Source organism: Pimephales promelas, chromosome 13 (genome assembly GCF_988280905.1).
Source record: "Pimephales promelas chromosome 13, fPimPro1.hap1.1, whole genome shotgun sequence".
NCBI classification, from domain to species: Eukaryota; Metazoa; Chordata; class Actinopteri; order Cypriniformes; family Leuciscidae; genus Pimephales; species Pimephales promelas.
Genome location: NC_142781.1, coordinates 26,966,983 through 26,987,386, shown reverse-complemented (window position 1 = coordinate 26,987,386; position 20,404 = coordinate 26,966,983). Strand labels below are relative to the sequence as shown.

At 36.4% G+C, this 20,404-nt stretch overlaps 1 protein-coding gene across 4 annotated transcripts in view; it reads left to right on the top strand.

Annotated features, from left to right (window-relative positions):
• enah (ENAH actin regulator) overlaps positions 1–20,404 on the top strand; it is a 99,068-nt gene that overhangs the window by 47,165 nt on the left and 31,499 nt on the right. For all 4 annotated transcript variants that reach the window (XM_089118781.1, XM_089118780.1, XM_039691757.2 and 1 more), the window contains exons 2-3: positions 1,126–1,291; positions 7,484–7,661. In XM_089118781.1, the coding sequence (XP_088974907.1) occupies positions 1,126–1,291; positions 7,484–7,661 (344 nt within the window). The remainder of the gene's footprint in view (positions 1–1,125; positions 1,292–7,483; positions 7,662–20,404) is intronic.

Sequence of the window (20,404 nt, the reverse complement as noted above, 5' to 3'; positions counted from 1 at the left end):
CTGTAATATGACATCGAGCTCCGCAGAGTCCGTTCGGCCCACTCCGGCATGCTTCTTCCTTAATTAAAGTGTAGGGATTGGTCTCGGAGGACAATCCTGTTAGATTAGACCTTATCTGCTAGGCGGATGATCCCGGGATCTCATCTCAGTCCCCAGATTGATTTCAGGGAAAAGCAAAACAAAACACTCAACAGTCTGCTGATGTATATTCTCGAGCGCTTTGTTACGATTATTTAACTTATGTTAGGCATCTGATCTTGAAGTCTTTCCATCTCCCCAGATGTCCAAAGTCTTTTGTATGTGATTTTTAAAAAAAAAAGTTTTTATGTGATATCAATACTTGTGAGGACTACTAGGTTAGTGTGTAATAATGGACATCAGGTTGTTGTTGTTGTTAGTTTTACACCGTGTTCTGGCTGACTAGAGCTACTGGGTGGAGAGAAACCAAGCAACCAAAAGAATGCAAGTGCTTAGTTAGGACATGAACATTTCCATAAAAACGAAGAGACAAAGAAAAATAGATATTAAGATGCATTGTCAAGGTTTCTAGAGTAGGGGTATGTAACCAGAAGTATTTTTTTTTTTTTTTTTTTTTTACAAGGTCAGAGCACTTTTTCTTTAGCTTTCTCAGTCTCTCCTTTTGCCACCTGCATTAAAAGTGTTACTTCAATGTGATCACATGACAAGGAAATGCTTTCAGTGGCTCTTTTGCTTTTCTATTAACGCAGTGGGAGTTTGGAAGTCATTGTAAATAATTTAGTGTGATATGCAAGGTAGAGTTGCTCTATAGTACAAAGTGAGCAGAGAGATAGAAAATTGATTTCCAGTGTTTACATTTAATGGTGACTTCTTAATGAAAGGGTGACCTATAAAGGTGCAAAAACTGCACATGAGTGCCAAAGCAGGATCACATGACAGATGGTTACTTCATTGTGGTTCAAGGCGTTCTGTGATTGAAAGAACAATTAAAGTTTTTTCATTGAATTTAATGACCTGGATCCCATATTTATTGCCATTTTAGACCAGAGGCTGTTCATTTGAGTTAATTTGAACCCTTTTAAAAACATTGTGAATAGTTTTCCATCATCCAATAATGCATTTGTCTCTCTTTTTCTTCTTTTCCAGTGAGCAGAGTATCTGTCAGGCACGGGCTGCTGTCATGGTATATGACGACGCCAATAAGAAGTGGGTTCCGGCTGGTGGATCCACAGGCTTTAGTCGAGTCCACATCTATCACCACACTGGCAACAACGCCTTCAGAGTAGTCGGCCGTAAAATTCAGGACCACCAGGTAAGAGAAAGCGGGAGATGTGGTCTCCAATGAGTTGACAATTATTAAAAAGCATGATGGATTGACAAATAAATGCTCTTCACAGGGTAGGTCTGGGTATTGACACAAATTTCACAATTCGATTCGATTTCAATTCACAAGCTTGCAATTTGATTTCGATTTAATAATTAATTGTTTTGGATATCAGGTAAAATAAATGTGGCTGTCATAAAAAACTTGCCAGATTTAATCAAACATGCATTAAATATTGAAGAACATAAAAAATAATGAATTTGTAATTTGGTGCATATATTTAGCTCCTCTCTAGAGTTAATTTTTTCTAGCTGACTAATGAGTTTATGGTCACTGGATGTGGTTTTTCTGAGGTAAATGTGATGTTGCATGACATTACAAGCTGTTTTACTGACGTCTTTCCACGGTTGAAACACTGATTGAGCGATTCCATGTGACATGATATGGATTTCAATAAGTTTTACTCTATCTTTTAACACACTTCCAGGTGCTCAGTCATGTTTATTTCATAAGGCGGTTCAATAAGGTATTATTAAGGTGGAAGAGAAGATCACGTGTGCTCCATGCTGCTGCTTCTCTTGAGCTGAACAGCGCCAGAGCGGCATTTATGTTTTTGAATTTCATAAGAAAATTGACGAAATTTGAAATCTGAGACTTTGTTTCATATCAATAGAAACAAAACACAAAGATTATTGCAAATTTATTGGATAGGATGCGCGCTACAATGTCCTAGTGATTCATCAACTGAAAACAGGATGACTAGCCTAATCGATTCTTGGGATTTAAGAATCAATATCGGTTTGTAAAAATGAGAATAGATTAAAATCGAAAAATCTATTTTTTACCCAGCCCTAGTAGAGAGGTCAATATTTACCCTTAGTTTTATTTAAATGTTATTTATTTATACATATTTTTTAAAATTTATATTAATTATATAATCATTTTGGTCCACATTTCAAGATATTTTTAGGCATTTATGTTGCACTTATGCGTTATTTTTAATGTAGATATTTGCAATTTTAAAATAGAATGGCTTTAAAAAACAAGAAACTTCAAATCATTTGGGCTTATATTTTATAATATTTATTTATATTTTTATATTTTCTTTAAAAGTCCCCCTATAAAAGATCTAGAAAGTCCCCCTGTAGTAAAAATCAAGCTTTAAATGTTGTTGAAATGTCTGTGTGGTGTTTTTGATTTGCTTTCAGACAGACCAAGTGCAAATTAATATGTCAACACCATTGCTGAGTATTTTCTCCTTAAAACTGCAGTGAACTAAAGACCGTTTCAAAACGCGTTTTAAAATCGCTGGTGTTTATGACTTCCTAATCTGTACCTTATAACCAAATCATGTCACGTGTGATCCTCAGCAAGTGAATCTCTTTGAGTGAGTGGAGGCGGAGCAAATTTTTACATTCATACCGTACGTATATTAAAAGTGGCAAGCTTGTACTGTAGATTTACAATCATTTTAAGGCAAGTTTTTTTTTCCAAGGACATTTTTTTAAATATCTCATTTTGGTGATCAAACATGAGTTTTAAGGGATGCAATTATCTATGGGGGACTTTAACAATAAAGTATGTATTGCTGCAAATTTATTGTGAATATTGTCACAAGTGGGTGTTTATTAGAATCTAGTCTGATATGAACGTCGTAAAGGCAATCCTCATCCAGTGGGTTTAACTGAGTCTCGTCTGCTTGGCCTTGTTGGCTTCCCCTGCAGAGAGGGCTCCGGTTTCACTGCGGTGCTTTGATGACCCATGACACCGAACACGGGAGGTTTGAGAGGCTCACAGATCAGCGCAGCGTGGTTTAAAGAGAATAACATCTCATGAGAAATGCTCCTGTTCTTGTTGTGATTACAAGAACGTTATGCTTTTTGAAAATGCTGTTCATTTTTCCTTTTAGTGATTCATTGTTGTATTTCAAGGAAGAGTTCACACAAAGATCAAAATTCTCGTCATTTACTCGCCCTCAATTTGTTTGAGTACGGCTGTCTTTTTTTTTCTTTCTGTGAAACATAAAAGGAAGAAATGATAAATGATCAAGAATGTACTGGCTATTTTCTTTCTCAAATGATGAAAGTGAATAAGATGAATAATGTCCAAAATGATCAAACAAGTGATCCAGATGTTAAATGCTCCATCCAAATGAATCTTTTGCTACATGGCGCCATAAACTTCAGAAGACTTAATATAGTGCACAAGTCATGTGGACTACTTTTGTGGTGCTTCTTGTGTGTTAGCCCAGGTCACTTCCACTTTTATTCTCTGTAAAGGAATGGCCTCTTCTCCTTTTGTGTTCCATAGAAGAAAGAAAGTCATGATGTAAATGATACTTTTTTTTGTTTTTGTATCATAATCACATTCCTTAAGATAAAAGGCTACATGCTCTGAACAATACTTTTCTCCTATTCAAGATTTGGGAATGTTGTTTTACTTAGAGTGACCTTGACCTTTTCTGTCTTTTTTTTTTTTTCTTCTAGCTATTAATTGATCAAGCACTCAATCTATTTCCTGACCTGACACTGAATAATCAAAGATGTATGGGTCAAACAGAAATTAAAAAAGGTCACCAAAACTTTATTTCTAAAGCATTAATAATACTGGATTAGTTATACCCTATAGCTAATGTATTAAATGGAAATGGTACAAAAAGTCTGGATTTTAGGTTCTGTACAAGAACCCTTTCTGTGTTTAGGAAGCCATTTGTCTCTGGGTTTAAGGTGGCATTTGCTGAGATTAACTATAGCCCTTTGGTCCCATTATAAATGCTATTAACATGTCTTATATAAAACCATGTTCACATTCAGGAAACATGGTGTGGCAGTAAAAACTCTGTTATGAATGCTTCTAGGTTGAGGGCATATTACTGATTTTTATTGGTGGTATTTCAAAGTTCATGACATCTACTAAAACATCTACACACATGTGTGTGGTATGTGCTGCTTTATTAACTTTTTAACCTGTCATCTTTTTGTGTATTTTGTGAACTCCAATATGTAGTAGGAGAGACTTCATTAACTGCCCCATAACAACTTCTAAACACTGACCATGGGACCTTGTTTTAATGCATTTTCGTTGCAAAAACTAAATATAATATATGTAATACAAAATATAATATACATGTGTATATATATATATAATTATATACATTTTTAAGTGATAGTCCTTTTTTTTTCTCCCTGAGGTCCACTTATAATACATAATTCAAGGTTTCATGCATCAAAAGTTTTTTTTTACTTTTTACAAAACATGCTTATGTTTAATAATTTGAATTATCCATTCTTTTTTTAGGCCCTATAAAGTTGCTGCTGTCCCATCCCATCCCAGCCTTTTTGTAAAGTCTACATTATATATTACCTGACATCAAGGACGTATTTGTATCCTGATATAACCAAGTCCATTATATCCTTGCCAGCCAATCATTTTCTCTATGAAGGTTACTCAGTGAAGGCTGTGTAAGATTGTGTCTTTAAATAGCAAGTCTTCAGCTATGTTGTCACTTTGTTGAACCATTTTTTAGTCTGGAATGTCCAGCTGTGTTCTGTTTATCGATTAAAGGAGTAGTTAACTTTAAAAAAAACTTTTGCTGATAATTTACTCACCCCCATGTCATCCAAGATGTCCATGTCTTTCTTTCTTCAGTCGAAAAGAAATTAAGGTCTTTGATGAAAACATTCCAGGATTTTCTCCATATAATGGACTTCATTGGGAACCAAACGGTTCAAAGTCCAAATGAGAGTTTCAGTGCAGCTTCAAAGGGCTTTAAACGACACCAGACGATGAATAAGGGTCTTATCTAGCGAAACCATCGGTCATTTCAAAAATAAATAAAAAAGTTTACGCTTTATTAGCACAAATGCTCGCCTTGCTCTGTTCTGTAATGAGCGTTCGTGACTCTCCTGTTCAAACTCGTTCGTCAAAATTAACAAATCTTTTTTCGAGTCATGACTCAAAGGGTCCTAGATAAGACCCTTATTCTTCGTCTGGTGTTTCTTCTTGTTTCACAGAAACTACACTTCACCTCTGCCTACTAAATTTAGAGCGTTTCATATCACGTAATTCACTGCTGGCTACATAATGCATATGAGTTTAATTAGTGTCTGGCTCGTTCTTTCTTTATCTGTTCATTTTCTGTGAAGAAATTACATTTACATTTATTTAGCTGACGCTTTTATCCAAAGCGACTTACAATTGCTATATATGTCAGAGGTCGCACGCCTTGATCAGGGACACATTGGTGTCTCACAGTGGATTCGAATCCGAGTCTCTCACACCAAAGGCATGTGTCTTATCCACTGCGCCATCACCACCCCATTAAAATTAAATTAACCGTTAAAGAAGCCTTTTTCTTTTCCTTTGTTTGGATGAGGACACTTTTCTACACTTAAGTGAAGTGCAAGGTAATGTGCACTTACTGGTAACCTTGACTGTGGTTGTCACTCCCTGCTACACAAAAGGCAGAAATGCTGAGGGGGTGATGACACTGTACATGACTCATTGCTATTTTATGGTTATTCAGTGTTTCCTGAAAAGCCTATTTCTGCCTCTGAGAGTAGCTAGGCCATTTTAGTCCTGGTTACGTTAATAATTCATGACCGGCACAATCATCACAGTGATATCTGAGGATGGAGTGTATCAGATTACTTCAGGAAACTTACTGACATTTTGTTGATGAGCTATTCATGGTGGTTTAATGACCGAAATGAGTAAAGCGTTGAAGTGCCGCTCACAAGGCAAATGTCAACACGCATTTTACATTTGACCTATGATAATAGCCTTGTCATCTATATATAACTGACTGTCTTCAGATCTATACCTGCAAGTGTGCCAGTAACTAGTCATTTAGTAGACACTTCTTAGCACAGAATTTAACACTCCATAGCTGAGTAGCGCTCATCAGAAAACAAAATGCATTGCCAGTGGTATATTACACATATATGTGTGTGTGCGTAATATATATTACATGTATTTACACATTTAAAAATATACAAAAATACAAAAAACATAGTTGCATATATAGAACCATAGCCCAGTTTTTAATTCCTGTTGCTCAGTTTCATTAATGTGTTGAGAAAACTGAGAAGTTTTCTGCACTTGTCAGTTGTGACAGGATGGCTTACAGTTCACAGTTCCTTTTATAACGCTTGCCAATTAGTTGCACTTCTTATGATAATTACATTGATGTCAAAAGGATGAGAAATTGAAATGACTGGGAAAACAGCCAGTTACCACAGAAGCTTCGAGAAAGATTCACCCGGTTGAGGACATGCTTTTGGGAGAGTTTAAGAAGTCAGTCAAGCGTTTGATATTTAAGTATCTCCCAACCATTTGCAGTTACCAGTTAGTGTTAATGCTGCCTGGAGCCGAGCTGGCCTCAGCAACCTTTGTGAAACTTATAAAGAAATGCTTTTACTTTTTTGTTATCTACAAGAATAGAGGTGCTGCGTGCAGCAGTTTTTCAATCTCAAGTTCGTCCTTGTGAATCTTTTAGAGAACGAGCCTTGGTTGCTGAAGTGCACTGTTATCTGTCATCTTTCAGTAATGCTGATGTTTCTGCTTTGTGGTGGTTTATTGAGAGGTTTTAGAAGTTTTTTTTTACTTGAAACTGTTTTAAAGCCTCGCATTTTAGCGGCTTGATCTCATGAGTAACTTTGAAAATGTTTTTGCAAAACATGGAATATGTTAGCCTTGCTAAACACGAGTTTTATTAACATGAGCAATTCCATTACAGATGATTCTTTAAAAGGAATAGTTAACCCAAAAATAAAAAGTCTGACATCATTTACTCTTTCAGAAGACACAGAAGACATGTTGAAGAATGTTAACCATACAGTTTGCTGTCAACACTCAACTGTTTGGCTACCTATATTCTTCAAAAAAATCTTCTTTTGTGTTCCGACGAAGAAAGCAATTCATGCAGGTTTGGTTCAGAACAACTTTAGGGTTAGAAGATGACCAAATCTTCATTTTATGGGTGAAATATCTCTTTAATATGCTTGAAAACATTCATTTTAATGTGTGTGAACTGTGTTTAGTGCCATTTTACCTGTGAATTTGTATAGACTGCTCCCTTTTGGCTTATTAGCGGATATGCAGTGCTTCAAAGTCGTCTGAGCTTTTAAGTTCAGTTTGGACTGGAATTTATATATGCTGTATATTCTCTTCTGTCAACAGGTGGTAATAAACTGTGCCATTCCCAAGGGGCTGAAATACAACCAGGCCACACAAACGTTTCACCAGTGGCGAGATGCACGGCAGGTGTACGGCCTTAACTTTGGCAGCAAAGAAGATGCCAATGTATTTGCCAGTGCCATGATGCATGCCCTGGAGGTGCTGAACTCTCAGGATGCAGGTGAGAATGCGGTTTTCACACCAGCTTGCAAAGCTTAATGATGTGTGAATTGTGTGTACTGGCTTCTGTGTTACAATACTATTACACTGCATTCCAAAAGTGAAACTCGGACACTTCGGAAAAAATCATATAAAGAACATTCTTGGAACTATTATAAGCAATTCTGCAGAATCATCTGTTTAAATCTGTATTATTATTTTTTAATTAAAATTAAGATAAATAAAAAAATGATTTTAATAAAAGTGCTACATTTCTTGAATCCATTAAAATGGCTGAACAAATATACACTGATACAAGTAATTATGTGGTGAAGTAAATGCGACAGAAAATGACTAATGTAATTTCTACATGAAAAAGTTAGTTCAGGCAAGAATAAAAACAAAACCAAGGAAATTCTAAATTTGTTCTCAATTCAAGCTTTAGATGTAGTGTAAGTGTAAAATAAAATGAAGTAAAACCTACTCAACTTTTCTAATACTGGTATTTCCACCATGCACTGGAGCATGAATAATTAATAAGCTTGATTTCACTGTTTTCCAGCTGTATTTACATCATTTTATCATAGCTTTAGTTGTTAGGTTTGGTAACTTGCCATTTTGTGACATCTGGATTCATTTTCTACTCAAAAACGATCTATCGAATGTTACCGTCATTGTGTATCGTGTACCAAGTATTGAGGAGTCTGTGTTGGATGCCATGTTACTATTTATTATGTAGACACAGTATGGAATCTATACAATTTCTATTGTATTATTGTATTATATTATATACTTATATGTTTCTTAGTAAAGCATGCACTTTAAGTCGACAAATTCACTTAACTTAGTTGATTTGACCTAATTCTGTATGTGAAATTAAATAAATCAAGTATAATTGACTTAATTTCTTCAATTAAATGTTAAGTGTCAGTCAAATGAATGTTAAGTTCAGTAGTAAGTACTCTGTAAAAAACCTGGTAAAGTAACCTGGTTGCCTCAAAATTTTAAGTTGATTGAACTGGAAAAAGTGAGTTAATACAATGAAGGAGATTAATTTAATCATCAGAAACTCAAAATAATAAGTTATCTCAACTAAATAAATTATTTAAGTTTATCTGACAAAAAAAAAGTTGTGATAACAAATTTTGAAAATATTTTTTTACAGGCTTGATAATAACAGATATAACTTGACAATAACAGATAAGTTGTACAGAACAGTAACAGTAAAATTTACTTTAAAATTTCGCCGGGGCTTCATGAGGTCTACTGCCTCTAGCTTTATACCTGAGGTAAAGCTGTGGCCTACATCATCCTGGGAAAGACATAAGGAAGGGAGCACAAAATAGCTTAAAACGCATTATACCATGGTCTGGGTGAATACTCGATTCTGATTGGCTGCAGGGTGTCCGTTAAAAAGTGATAGAGGACACCTAGTAAAGTAGTTCTGGTGAAACTGCCTGTTTACCATTCGAAATGAATAAATAAATGCGCTGCCCACAACAGCTGTGAGTAACCAGGCAACAGGCAGTCAAACGTCAAAGTATCCGTTAACAATTTGCTCTATCAAAACAAACATCTAACGTTAGTTAGATATTACATAGCCTACTAATACAACAATGAGCGGCGACTTCGTTATTTCTTTTAACATTTATGGAGAATATGACAACTTTGACGACTGGGATGCTGCTGAAGAAAGAAAAATGTAAATGAAACGGAGAAACGTCGCAAAGAAAATTACACCGCTGCTGCTCTGAATGAGACCCTGCGGGAGTTTTACGCAGCAGTCCAGACAACCAAGGCAGGAGGAGAGTACAGCGTTTCAAGCCTAAGAAGCCTGTTTGATTAATTGTTTTATGTGTAATTAAAAAAATAATAATAACTATGCCTACCTTTTTGTTTCATGAAAAACAAAAAATGCATTTTTGAACCTGAAGGGTTCTACAAGCTGAGCGGACTATAAATATCTCCGGTTGCTAAATAAACCAGGCGAGTTATTATTTGTAAAAACTTGATTTAGCCTAATTAAAATATAAACTAGCAGCTAATGTTTTAAAAATGTTTTATTTGGCAAGTGACCATCCATGGTATAAGCGGGTTAATGCCCTTCGAGGTGTCCATTGTCAGGTTTTAATGGACTTCGGCGGAGGCAACCGTCCTCCGCTGCGCGTCGGCCGGTTCACGCCTCGCCGTCGTCCATTAAAACCTGACAATGGACACCTCGTCGGGCATTAACCCTTACTTAAACTGCAGTCTGCAATTTTTCCTCTTTGTCGCCATCTCTGTTCGAAATCTGCAATTGCAGTCATTCGCAGAATTATCAACCTTAAGTGAGTTGTACTTCAACACCCTCGACACGGCACGCAAATGAACACAATGTTTGAGAAAAGTGTGAGGCTGTCAGTCACCGCACCGATGTTGATCCTGCCATTCAGAATCACAAATTATTCTTTTTAGAAATATGACCAACATGAGAATTTTCACTGGAAAATGTCATCTAAACTAGTAAGTAACATCCACTTTTGTTCTGGTTCTGATATTGCAGTAAATCACGCCGATTAAATCTAAAAATCGCTTATCATATCACGCTAACACGTGCAAATTATACTCTGTTCTCAAATTGTTAATGTCAATGTAATGTCCTTCCGATATGTATCCTTGTTTTCACATGGGTCTTTTTTTTCTGTAGCCACTCCAAAGTCCGAATGAAGTCGTTTTGCATTTTACATTGGGTGAGATTTTACAATCTCACTTACTCTAAAACAAACTTTGTTGCATTATGTTCCTGTTATCTCTGTAAAGCTGCTTTGAAACGATCTCGATTGTAAAATGTTTGAGAAGAGTGTTATAAATAAATGTGACTTGACTTGATGCTACAGATTACAAAATCTTTAAAATCTTAGTGTTTATTTTATGTCAGACACCAAATCTATCAAAAACAGTCTAATTAGTAAATGTTCTATTACTGTTTTGTGTTTGGTGCTGGTGAGCCCTGCAGAGTTTAATTTTGTTCTGGTCTCTGTCCAGTTAGTGAGGTCACATTTGGAGCCAGACTCAGCCTATTGTGCTCAATTAATTGTAATTTCGCAAACGGGGCCTGCTCACAGGAGGGTTTGTATTGTATGCGCTTTGTTTATGAGAGGGAGAGTCTGGGTTACCTCTGTTTGTGCTGATTGGGTTTAGGGCGAAGTGCCTCGGCCTGTGAATAGCAGTCTGCTTGAAATCCATTCAATGTAGTGGTTGCGTCTACATGTGCTCACACACGTGTCGTTTTCTGCCCTTTTCCCTCTGCTGTCTGAGACCTTGGCCCGGTCACAGCAGGGGGTCATCCACATACCGAGCTCAATGTTCTCAGCGTGGCAGGGGAGTTCATTGCTGAGGTTGTTTGCCTTTAGAAACAGATGATGCTTTGTTGTGCGGACTGGACTCTGCTTGTCTCTGAGATATGGCTGATCAGTGAGTTCTTAACTGTTGCATATTGAGCTGCTCTCTGTTCCACAGTGTATCACAATAGTAAGGTCATTCTGTCAACCCCATACTGTGTTTGAGGCAAGGATGCTTTTTAAAGGATCGTTTGTATTGATTTGAGCAAAAGTTGGATTTCTTCATTGGAAAACAATGTTTAAGGGATGCATAGAAGAAATATCAATGTCAAAGTTTGATTTTTGGCTTGTACACCTATATGCTATAAATTAGACATGGCATCTGAGGACTAATTCTTCTTTTTATCAGAATTGCTTTATTTCCAGATTCGTTAGAACTTGAAACTACTTTGATGCTTCATAAAGAGATTGTAAAACTAATCCATATGAATTGAGTGGTTTAGTCCAAATTTTCTGAAGATAAATAAAAAGTCTTATGGGTTTTGGAATGACATGAGTTATTAATGACAGAATTTTCATTTTGCGTGAACTATCCCTTTAAGTCCACATGTCATAGAAACAAGAAACTATGCTTCTAACCGCAGGTCGAGAGCTGTCGTTCCAACCACACAACTTTGCAATGCTGTTTGCAAATGTTTGTTAGAACTATTGATTTTGACTTGACTATTGATTGACTATTAAACTATTGATTTTGGGAAAAGCAGTCCATTTGAGAGTTTGTTTGACAAGGTTCTGGGCAGTTATTACAGTATCATTATTTTACTACTATAGTATTTGTTAGTATTTTTAATTAGATTTAATTTGAGTAATTTATGTTTATTTGTCTTTTTTTTATATATTATTTCCGTTACAGTTTATTACAGGTTTTCATTTCAGTTAGTTGCCAAGGCAACATTTCTAATTTTCTTTTAATTTCTAATTTTCTAATATTTATATTTTATTTTATATTTAATAGTTTTAGTTAACAATAACACTGGTTCTAAGCAGCTGGTTCTAACTATTTAAACTAACTAACTTTTCTCAGTAGCATGACGGCAAGTCACCTCTTTTCAAAATAATTGATCCTGCCCAGTAACAAACTATTTTTTACCCAATGAGTAGTAATGCACAGTAACAATCAAATCTAATAAAATTAAAATGTCTCTTTTTCAAATAGTTCAGTCAGTGAGTCAATTCGTTCTGAGAATGATTCATTTGATTTACTCGGTTGTGTTCCTTGAATTTGCTGAACAGCATTTCTTTTTTTCTTTTTTTTGTAGGTAATGTAAATTTAGAATTTGTCCATCAAATTTGAGCACCACAGTGTTTTTGTTTGTTTGTGTAAAAGTACCACTATAAGAATTTGCTGTGTTTTCCACAGTTCTGTTTTTTTTTTCCTTTTTCTTTGAGAAGGGAGAAAGGGAACTTGTGAGATCATATTCATTCAAGCAATGCAGAAACTGTGACTGTTGCCATTTTCCATGACCTTCAGTTCTTTGTCTCACTAATCTTGCTATGGAAAGTTATCTAGTCACTGCACTTGGCTCCTGTTATCGCCACAGGAAGCTGTGGCCTTATTACTGTCTATTAATTACCTGATAGCACGGCAGTTAATTATACAAAGCGATGTTAATTATGCATACTTTGCTGACTGTTGCGATCCAAAAAACAGTGAATTAACTATGTAAAATGCTGTTTACTGTGAAATTGTCATTTGAATCTGACTCTCAGTCCCCACAGACATGGAGAAATGTCTACTCATCTCCTGGTGCCTTGTGGGGAGACGAGTCTTCAACTTGGAAGTTTCGCCTTTTGGGATTTTTGTTCATCTGCTTTCTTCTCACATCTGATCCCCCTCGTCCTCTCCTCCTTCGTTATTGGTCTACTTTCTCCCTTAATAGAAGATAGGTTTACATTTAGTTGTACTTTGTGCCAGTGTTCGGGACACTACTACACTCTAAAAAATGCTGGGTTGTTTTAACCCAATTTTGGGTCAAATATGGACAAACCCGAAATGTTGGGTTAAAAATGTAATGTAAAAATTTAACCCAACGGCTGGGTTAGTCCATATTTGACCCAAAGTTGGGTTAAAACAACCCAGCATTTTTTAGAGTGTAGCTATTCATAATTTGAGGTAGTTCAACAAGCTGCACTTTTGTGAATTAATTAGCTACACTACTTGTGACTGGAAAAGATGTACTATTTTGAAAACCACTGAGCTACTGTCATGCTATCTAACAAATGTAGGTACGTTAGTAGCATCCCTATCTCTGCTGACTTTGCTAATGCCTGTAGGTACCTGGCATGGAGACAGTATTTTTGGGGAGTGTGTTAAACTGCACTAACCAGCCAGCAGTAGGATCCCATATGACTGAGCCAAAACAGAAAGGCGTAATTGGCTCCCCCTTTAATTCACTCCATTGTCAACATTAACCTGTGTACAGCTGCGGTAGGGCTAAATGACTGCACTCAGCCAAATAACTAAATGCAGTTTGTATCTGAAGTTTGTATTTGAATAAAGTTCAGTCAAGATACTATTAACCTTTGGTACATGTTTCAGTGCTTTGAGATTTGTAGACGTTTGTTTGGCAACACACTTTGTCAAATTACAGTATTTGTGGTTTTGAACTTGAAATCCTTCATGACTGGTTTTCACTTATTGCTTTGAATAAATGACCAGCCAAGTAATTTGGAAAATTAAGGCATTGGCAGGCAATAATAAATAAATAAAATGAACAATTGATTTGTTTTAAACAATTTGGCTCTTGGCTATTGGGTGTTATTTATTAACACACTTGGCAAAAAAAAAAGAGACTGATAAATTTAAAATATGCCCCCTGTTGTTTGCATACGGTATTGCAGTGTTACTAGGCAGACTTGTTAATAAATCATGTCAGCCGGTGTTTTCGTAGCATATTCCTGGCCACAGAATGTGATCCAATGTCTTTTACACTGTCTAATCACAGACTCAGGTGGAATAACAATGTAGTCATCTCTTTTTAAAGACTGTTTTTATATTTTTGTTCTGTTATTGTTTACATGGCCTGATCGGAATTTTTGGGACCCGTTTGTGCCTTATTGTTGCGCGTCATCTCGTTACATACTGTATGTTTAGGTACCGGTAATCTTTTTTTAAGAAGTTTGTGTATATTTTTTGTGTAGTTTTAAATGCAGCATGTCATCCGGACGTGAGGGGTCCAGGAAAATCAAAAGCCCTTTTTTCCAAACCCCTAGAATGTGTCGGCTAATTTTAGTTGGGTGTAATGTGCAACACAGTCACATGCCTGGGTGATGTTACCCTGACACTGGAGCCATGGACTTCGTGAGATTTTGAGTTTTTATATAAATGCTGTTGCCAGCATGACTGAGGAGCTCTTGTAGGGCAGACAGCCATAGAGCTCTTGGCAACATGGACTATATATATACATGCAGGAGTGATGGATTTGCTCATTGATGTATTGGTGAGGAAAATATGAACGTGTTTGTCATTTAGAAATCAACACGTCCAAACCAGACAATCCGCATGAGGAGCAGTGTACATGAGAAGTGTGACCTTTTATTTTTCCCACGGGTAAATTGAGTTTAATTATTGTAAACTTTTACGCTTTCTTCACTATTGTGTTTTTTTTTTGTTCATCTCACACTTTGACATGACTGCTTGGAATGTGTGAACAAAGGAATGATTGCTTACTGGCACAGACATGCAGGTGTTTGTGGTTTAGGACTCGGATGTGAAGTTTGTTGTATTGCTGACGGGCCGGCAGGAGTTGGTTAAGCTCCTCCAATACCCTGTCTTAGCTGAAGCAGTGTGATTTCTCACACAGTGACATCTCCGTGAGGAATAAGACCTTGTCTTCTGTACAGCATATCACTTTGGCAATGTGGACTGATATTGAACATTTCATTCAAGATATTTTAATCAGGATGCACAAATTCTGAAAAAAAATTTCTGGCTGATACAATAAGACAATAGTCATGTTCATCCTATGGCCGATAACCGTTAAATGACAAAAAAAAATCTATGCAAAAATCTAATGGAAATTAAATGACTATGCACAATATGAAATATTGACTGATACCAACCAATTAAAAAAAGAAAGTCTAATATGAGCTGATAACTGATGTGGTACCAATGTATTTTGCAATTCTTAGAGTATTTTTGTCTCCTTTTTTCCCCAGTAAACAAGATTTTAAAACCAGATGAATGTGCCTAATGAGCAAGACTGTAATACAGTGATGTGAATAAGTTTGGACACCCATGCTAAAGTTGCCTAAAAAGAGGAATAAAAAAAAAAATCATCTTTTGGATATTGATCTTAATGCCTTAATTAGAAAAATGAGGAAAACTCCAACCTTTAAGGGCACAAATTTTCTTTGTGAATGAATTATAAATAAATAAATGTTTTTTCTTAAAATACAGGGTGCATAAGTCAGGACACCCCTATGTTAAATTCCCATAGAGTCAGGCAGATTTTTATTTTTAAAAGCCAGTTATTTCATGGATCCAGGATAATATGCATCCTGATAACGTTCCCTTGGCCTTTGGAATTAAAATAGACCCACATCATCACACACCTTCCACCACACCTAGAGATTGGCATGGGGTACTTTCCATAAGATCATCTTTCAATGCAAATCAAACCAGCTATTAGGCTAACTGAAGTAAAACCATGCCAATCTCTAGGTGTGGTGGAAGGTGTGTGATGATGTGGGGATATTTTAATTCCAAAGGCCAAGGGAATTTTGTCAGGATGCATATTATCCTGGATCCATGAAATAACTGGCTTTTAAAAATAAAAATCTGCCTGACTCTATGGGAATTTAACATAGGGGTGCCCTGACTTATGCACCCTGTATTTTAAGGGAAAACATTTATTTATTTATGATGCATTATTCATTCACAAAGAAAATTTGTGCCCTTAAAGGTTGGAGTTTTCCTCATTTTTCTAATTAAGGCATTAAGATCAATATCCAAAAGATGATTTTTTTTATTCCTCTTTTTAGGCAACTTTAGCATGGGTGTCCAACCTTATTCAGATCACTGTATGTGTATAGTAATTTAATAAGGATTTCGGCTGTGCAGATTCTGATATGAAAACTAGAAGCACACGGAAAATAACTTTGTATAGTCTGAAAAGTTGTTCTGTTTCACAGAAAATGTACCTGGTAACTGTTATAACTTTCATGTGATCATTTATTTTCAAATGGAGGTCTAATTTTAGGTATCAGTCACTACCTTCCATATATCATCCTGCCTAGTCCAGTAGCTGAACCACAACATGTAAGAAGGTCATGAGTTAAGGTTTAGTGCCACCTTTCAGTGTATAAATACTGTCTTATGATGACCTGTTGACAGTCGTCAAATATGTGGGATTGCATGAGCTCATCCATGTCAGAACAAAGCAGGCTTTGGACCCCGTCCAGGCGTAGACCCCCAGGATCCTGCTGCGTCTGCGTCTCGAGGTCTAAATGAAGGTCGCCCTGTTTTCATACTTCAAAGTTTGGCAGGACAGGTGTTTGTTTTGAGACCTGGTTCCTCTGTGAGGAAATAGCAGGACAGAACATTCCTGATCCAAAAAGAGTTTGTTTTTCTGTCTGTGGAGCCTGAATATGGCTTGAAAGGGGTGGGGTGGACCCAGAGTCTGGTATGTGTTTGTTTTCTGACTTGACACCACATGACCACCCAATTGCTCCAACAGCTAAGGTGGGAAAGATGACGTTGGCGGCCCCAAACACTTTTTATCAATGAGATCATTCTCTTGCTCCAGACTCGCAATAGTCCTCGTTGCAGAAGGGTTTCCTCTATATCTTTCTCAATAGTTGCAGAGCTCGTCTTGCCGCTTAAGTTCTTCCGGGCTGCAGGTTAGTTTTGTTGCTTTGGAACTATTGCTTCATTTCAAGTTCTAAGCTTAGTTATATAGATTTATTCTTCAATCTTTCTTGTTGGAATCTGACTCAGGTAATACAACATTAGAGCTCAGTATCTCTACCACCACTCTCCCAGAGGGACTTGGTCTGGGTTCAGAGCGTCAGAGCAGAAAGGCAGGCCTGCAGGCACCTGTCCATCATGCCAGCCCCCAGAGTGTACCGCTTCCCGCAGAAGATCAGCCGCACTGAGATCATCTTGAGGAGTGAGTTTGTTGGGGAGGGAAGGGTTTGCCAGCAGGGGCAGACAGGTACTTCGGAGTGGTACAACTGTTTTCCGGGACTAAATTATGTCAGACAAACCTGTGTGCTTATGGTATGTAGTAGAATGGTTATGAATAAAGCTAAATACACTTCTTTTTTTTTTTTCAAGATATAAAGACACATTTAATCTTTTTAAAAATCTGATCTTTGTAATGGTCTGGATCAGTTGTTATGCTAATGCTTGCTTGTCATATTCTGTCTTAGAAACAAGCATTTTCTGCGTGAGCACCACAGCGTGTAATGTGTTGTTTGTTTATGATAATTATGGTTTGACTATTTGGCTTCATCAACATTTTAGCTACAAAATGTAAATGTGTAAAGGTGGGCACCGTTCGTAGACTCAACCAATTTACCTATGGCTAAGCCACAACCCTCAAACGCGATGCGCCAATCACAGTGTGCAGCTAACCCAATACACTACACATTAAAAATGCATTGCAGTTAGTCAGTTTTCATTAGTTTTAAATGGTTTTCATTGTTTAAAATGGTCAAACTGTGTGCATGGGCATGCAACTAGGACACTAGGTTCCCGAGAGGGTGGGCGACGGTGTGTATTTTTTTTACCCTGTTCCAAGCCACATCTCAACAGCTATAAGTGTCTGCTCTGGATTAAATTATGCGATTAAGTTATGCGGTAGGCCACAACACCAACTAAACGTGGATAAATTAAACAAGGATGTCTACATCTGATCTAAGATAAGTCAACAACGTATTTGAACGTTATCTTTAAAATCTCTAATGTTAGACGTACATTAGAAAACATTAACGTTAGCTTCTAGCTGCGTTGTACATCATGTCACTTAGCTTCATTAACTATCTGTAAATAACCGAGATAACATCAATGTTGTGCTGAATGATTCATGTAAATACTGTAGCACCAAACGGTGATGGCAATGATATGCGGTTTATCATGTTTACACTGTCACCTGTACATTTTTGCCTGGAGCTGAAGCTTTTCATCGACCTTCTCAACAATAAAATTATTAATATAACCCTCCAATGCATAGTTAAGGCCCTTTAGGTGACTTCGAGATGATGTTTAATCTTTCTGTCTCCAAAAATCACCAATTGTCTCCTACTGTGAAAGCTACCATAGCGCCTGTTCCCGAATGTTGACTGTTTGTCCGAGTGAGTGGAGGGGCGTGGCTTAGCCATAGGTCAATTGCATGAGTTTGAGGGCAGAAATGATCAGTTTGCAATCATTATTTTTATTTACACTTCCGTTTGTTGTCGCTAGTGGCAGAGAATTACATTCAAGTCATGTCGGAAAGATCTTATTTATGAGTTGAACACATAAATGACAAAGTAAAAAAAGTAAAAAAAAAAAAGTGTGTGTGTGTATATATATATATATATATATGTGTGTGTGTGTGTGTGTGTGTGTATATATATATATATATATATATATATATATGAAGAGTTCAGATGCAAAAGCCTCTAAATGCCATTTGAAATTTTCTTCTTTAATGATGATTTTTATCAAACTTGTATATTTAAGTTCAGTAAATTCACTTAAATGGCAATGAAGATTACCTAATTGCTATTTAAGTGAAATTACTGAACTTAAATATACAAGTTTGATAAAAATTATCATTAAAGAAGAAAATTTCAAATGGCATTTAGAGGCTTTTGCATCTGAACTCTTCATATATATATATATATATATATATATATATATATATATACAGTAAATGGTATGTGTTCAAATGAATTAAATGTTTTTTTTACAATAAAACTAAGTTGCATGTTCAAAATACCACAGTATTGTGCACTTACAATAAAATATATGATTCATTTTACACATTCATCACATGAATAGCATAAAGCAAAAACACACCATTCTTTGCTCATTTGTTTATAATTTTGTAGATGTAGAGTTCTTGTTGAATTTCATGCAAAAAAGGTACATCGCCATCTAGCATAATTTCATAGCAATTTGCAAGTTTCCCCAAGCCATGACAGGAACTTAATTCTGGAATTGAATTTGTTGAATGTCAAACCAAAAATACTTGTCATGGTATGTTTATTGTGACAACTGATGGATTTCATCCAATTTAACCACTTTACCTCTCCGCACTTCTTTACTGAGGTTAACAGCACAGCCATGGCAAATTTATTACAGAAAACCATTAAATGACTAAAACGGATTGTCCATAACGATCCAAGAGCTGTTCTGTTTTTCTCAGAGAAATGTGTGCTTGTTTTAGCTCGGTGTGCTGAGTCAGTCTTTTCACTCTATTACCACCAGCATTTCTCACATTCTCAATCTTGCTTATCCTGTAGGTTTTTCTCCATTGGATTTGCCTTTCCAAGATAATACAGTTTTCCAATGTCATTTCATTTTCTGTCAGAAGTGTAAATGATGTGTTTGTTTACACAAGCTAGTTTGACGATAGCCATCATCTCCGCAAAAGTTGCATTGTATGTCTTTGGATAAAAGTCTTGTTCGCTTATTTCAGAAGTACTAAATATAATTGTTTACACTCTCCACGTGTTCAGTGGTGGGTTTCTTCTTATTTCATTTGGACTTGTAATGGCAGAACTGTTTCCAAGCTAAGTTTCTTTTATTAGGAAACATTGCATCAAAAAGCTTTCCAGTGGTTTAGCTGCCCATTCCTGCCACTGCATTCATTTACCCTCCCCAGAGCTGAAGTGGGATATAAGGTGATGCTATTTAGTATCTCTGGGGTAATGCAGAACACTGAAAACATCAACACCTTGTGCACAAAACAGCTGATCTAGGCCGGGGTCAGTTGCACTACTTAAAACAAAATCAAAACACATAAAACAAACTCTTATATTAGCTATTTTATTTTCAAAATTGGACATTATAGACTGTAAATATTTTGAGCAAGTTGTAATATGTAGAACCCAGTAACTTGTAGTATTTTGGTTTTTGTTTGATTTTTAAATTGGAGGGCACGATAGAATGTGTTACTAGATGGACAAAGATTTGAAGCAAGTTGTAGTAAGTAGAACCTGGTAACTACTACTATTTTTAGGTCCCAGTCCCATATCTTACCAGACTTTCGGTCTCAGACATGGAGCCCTGTGTAACGAGACTCGCCAAAACCACAGCACTATATTTGTTATATCCCAGGATGACTGCAAACAGACAGATAGTCTTGTTTGACGTCTTGAGCTTTCTACCACTGAGACCGAAACCCTGATTCTTTATGCGTTGACATCACTTTTGACTCATGTAAATTGCTTTAAT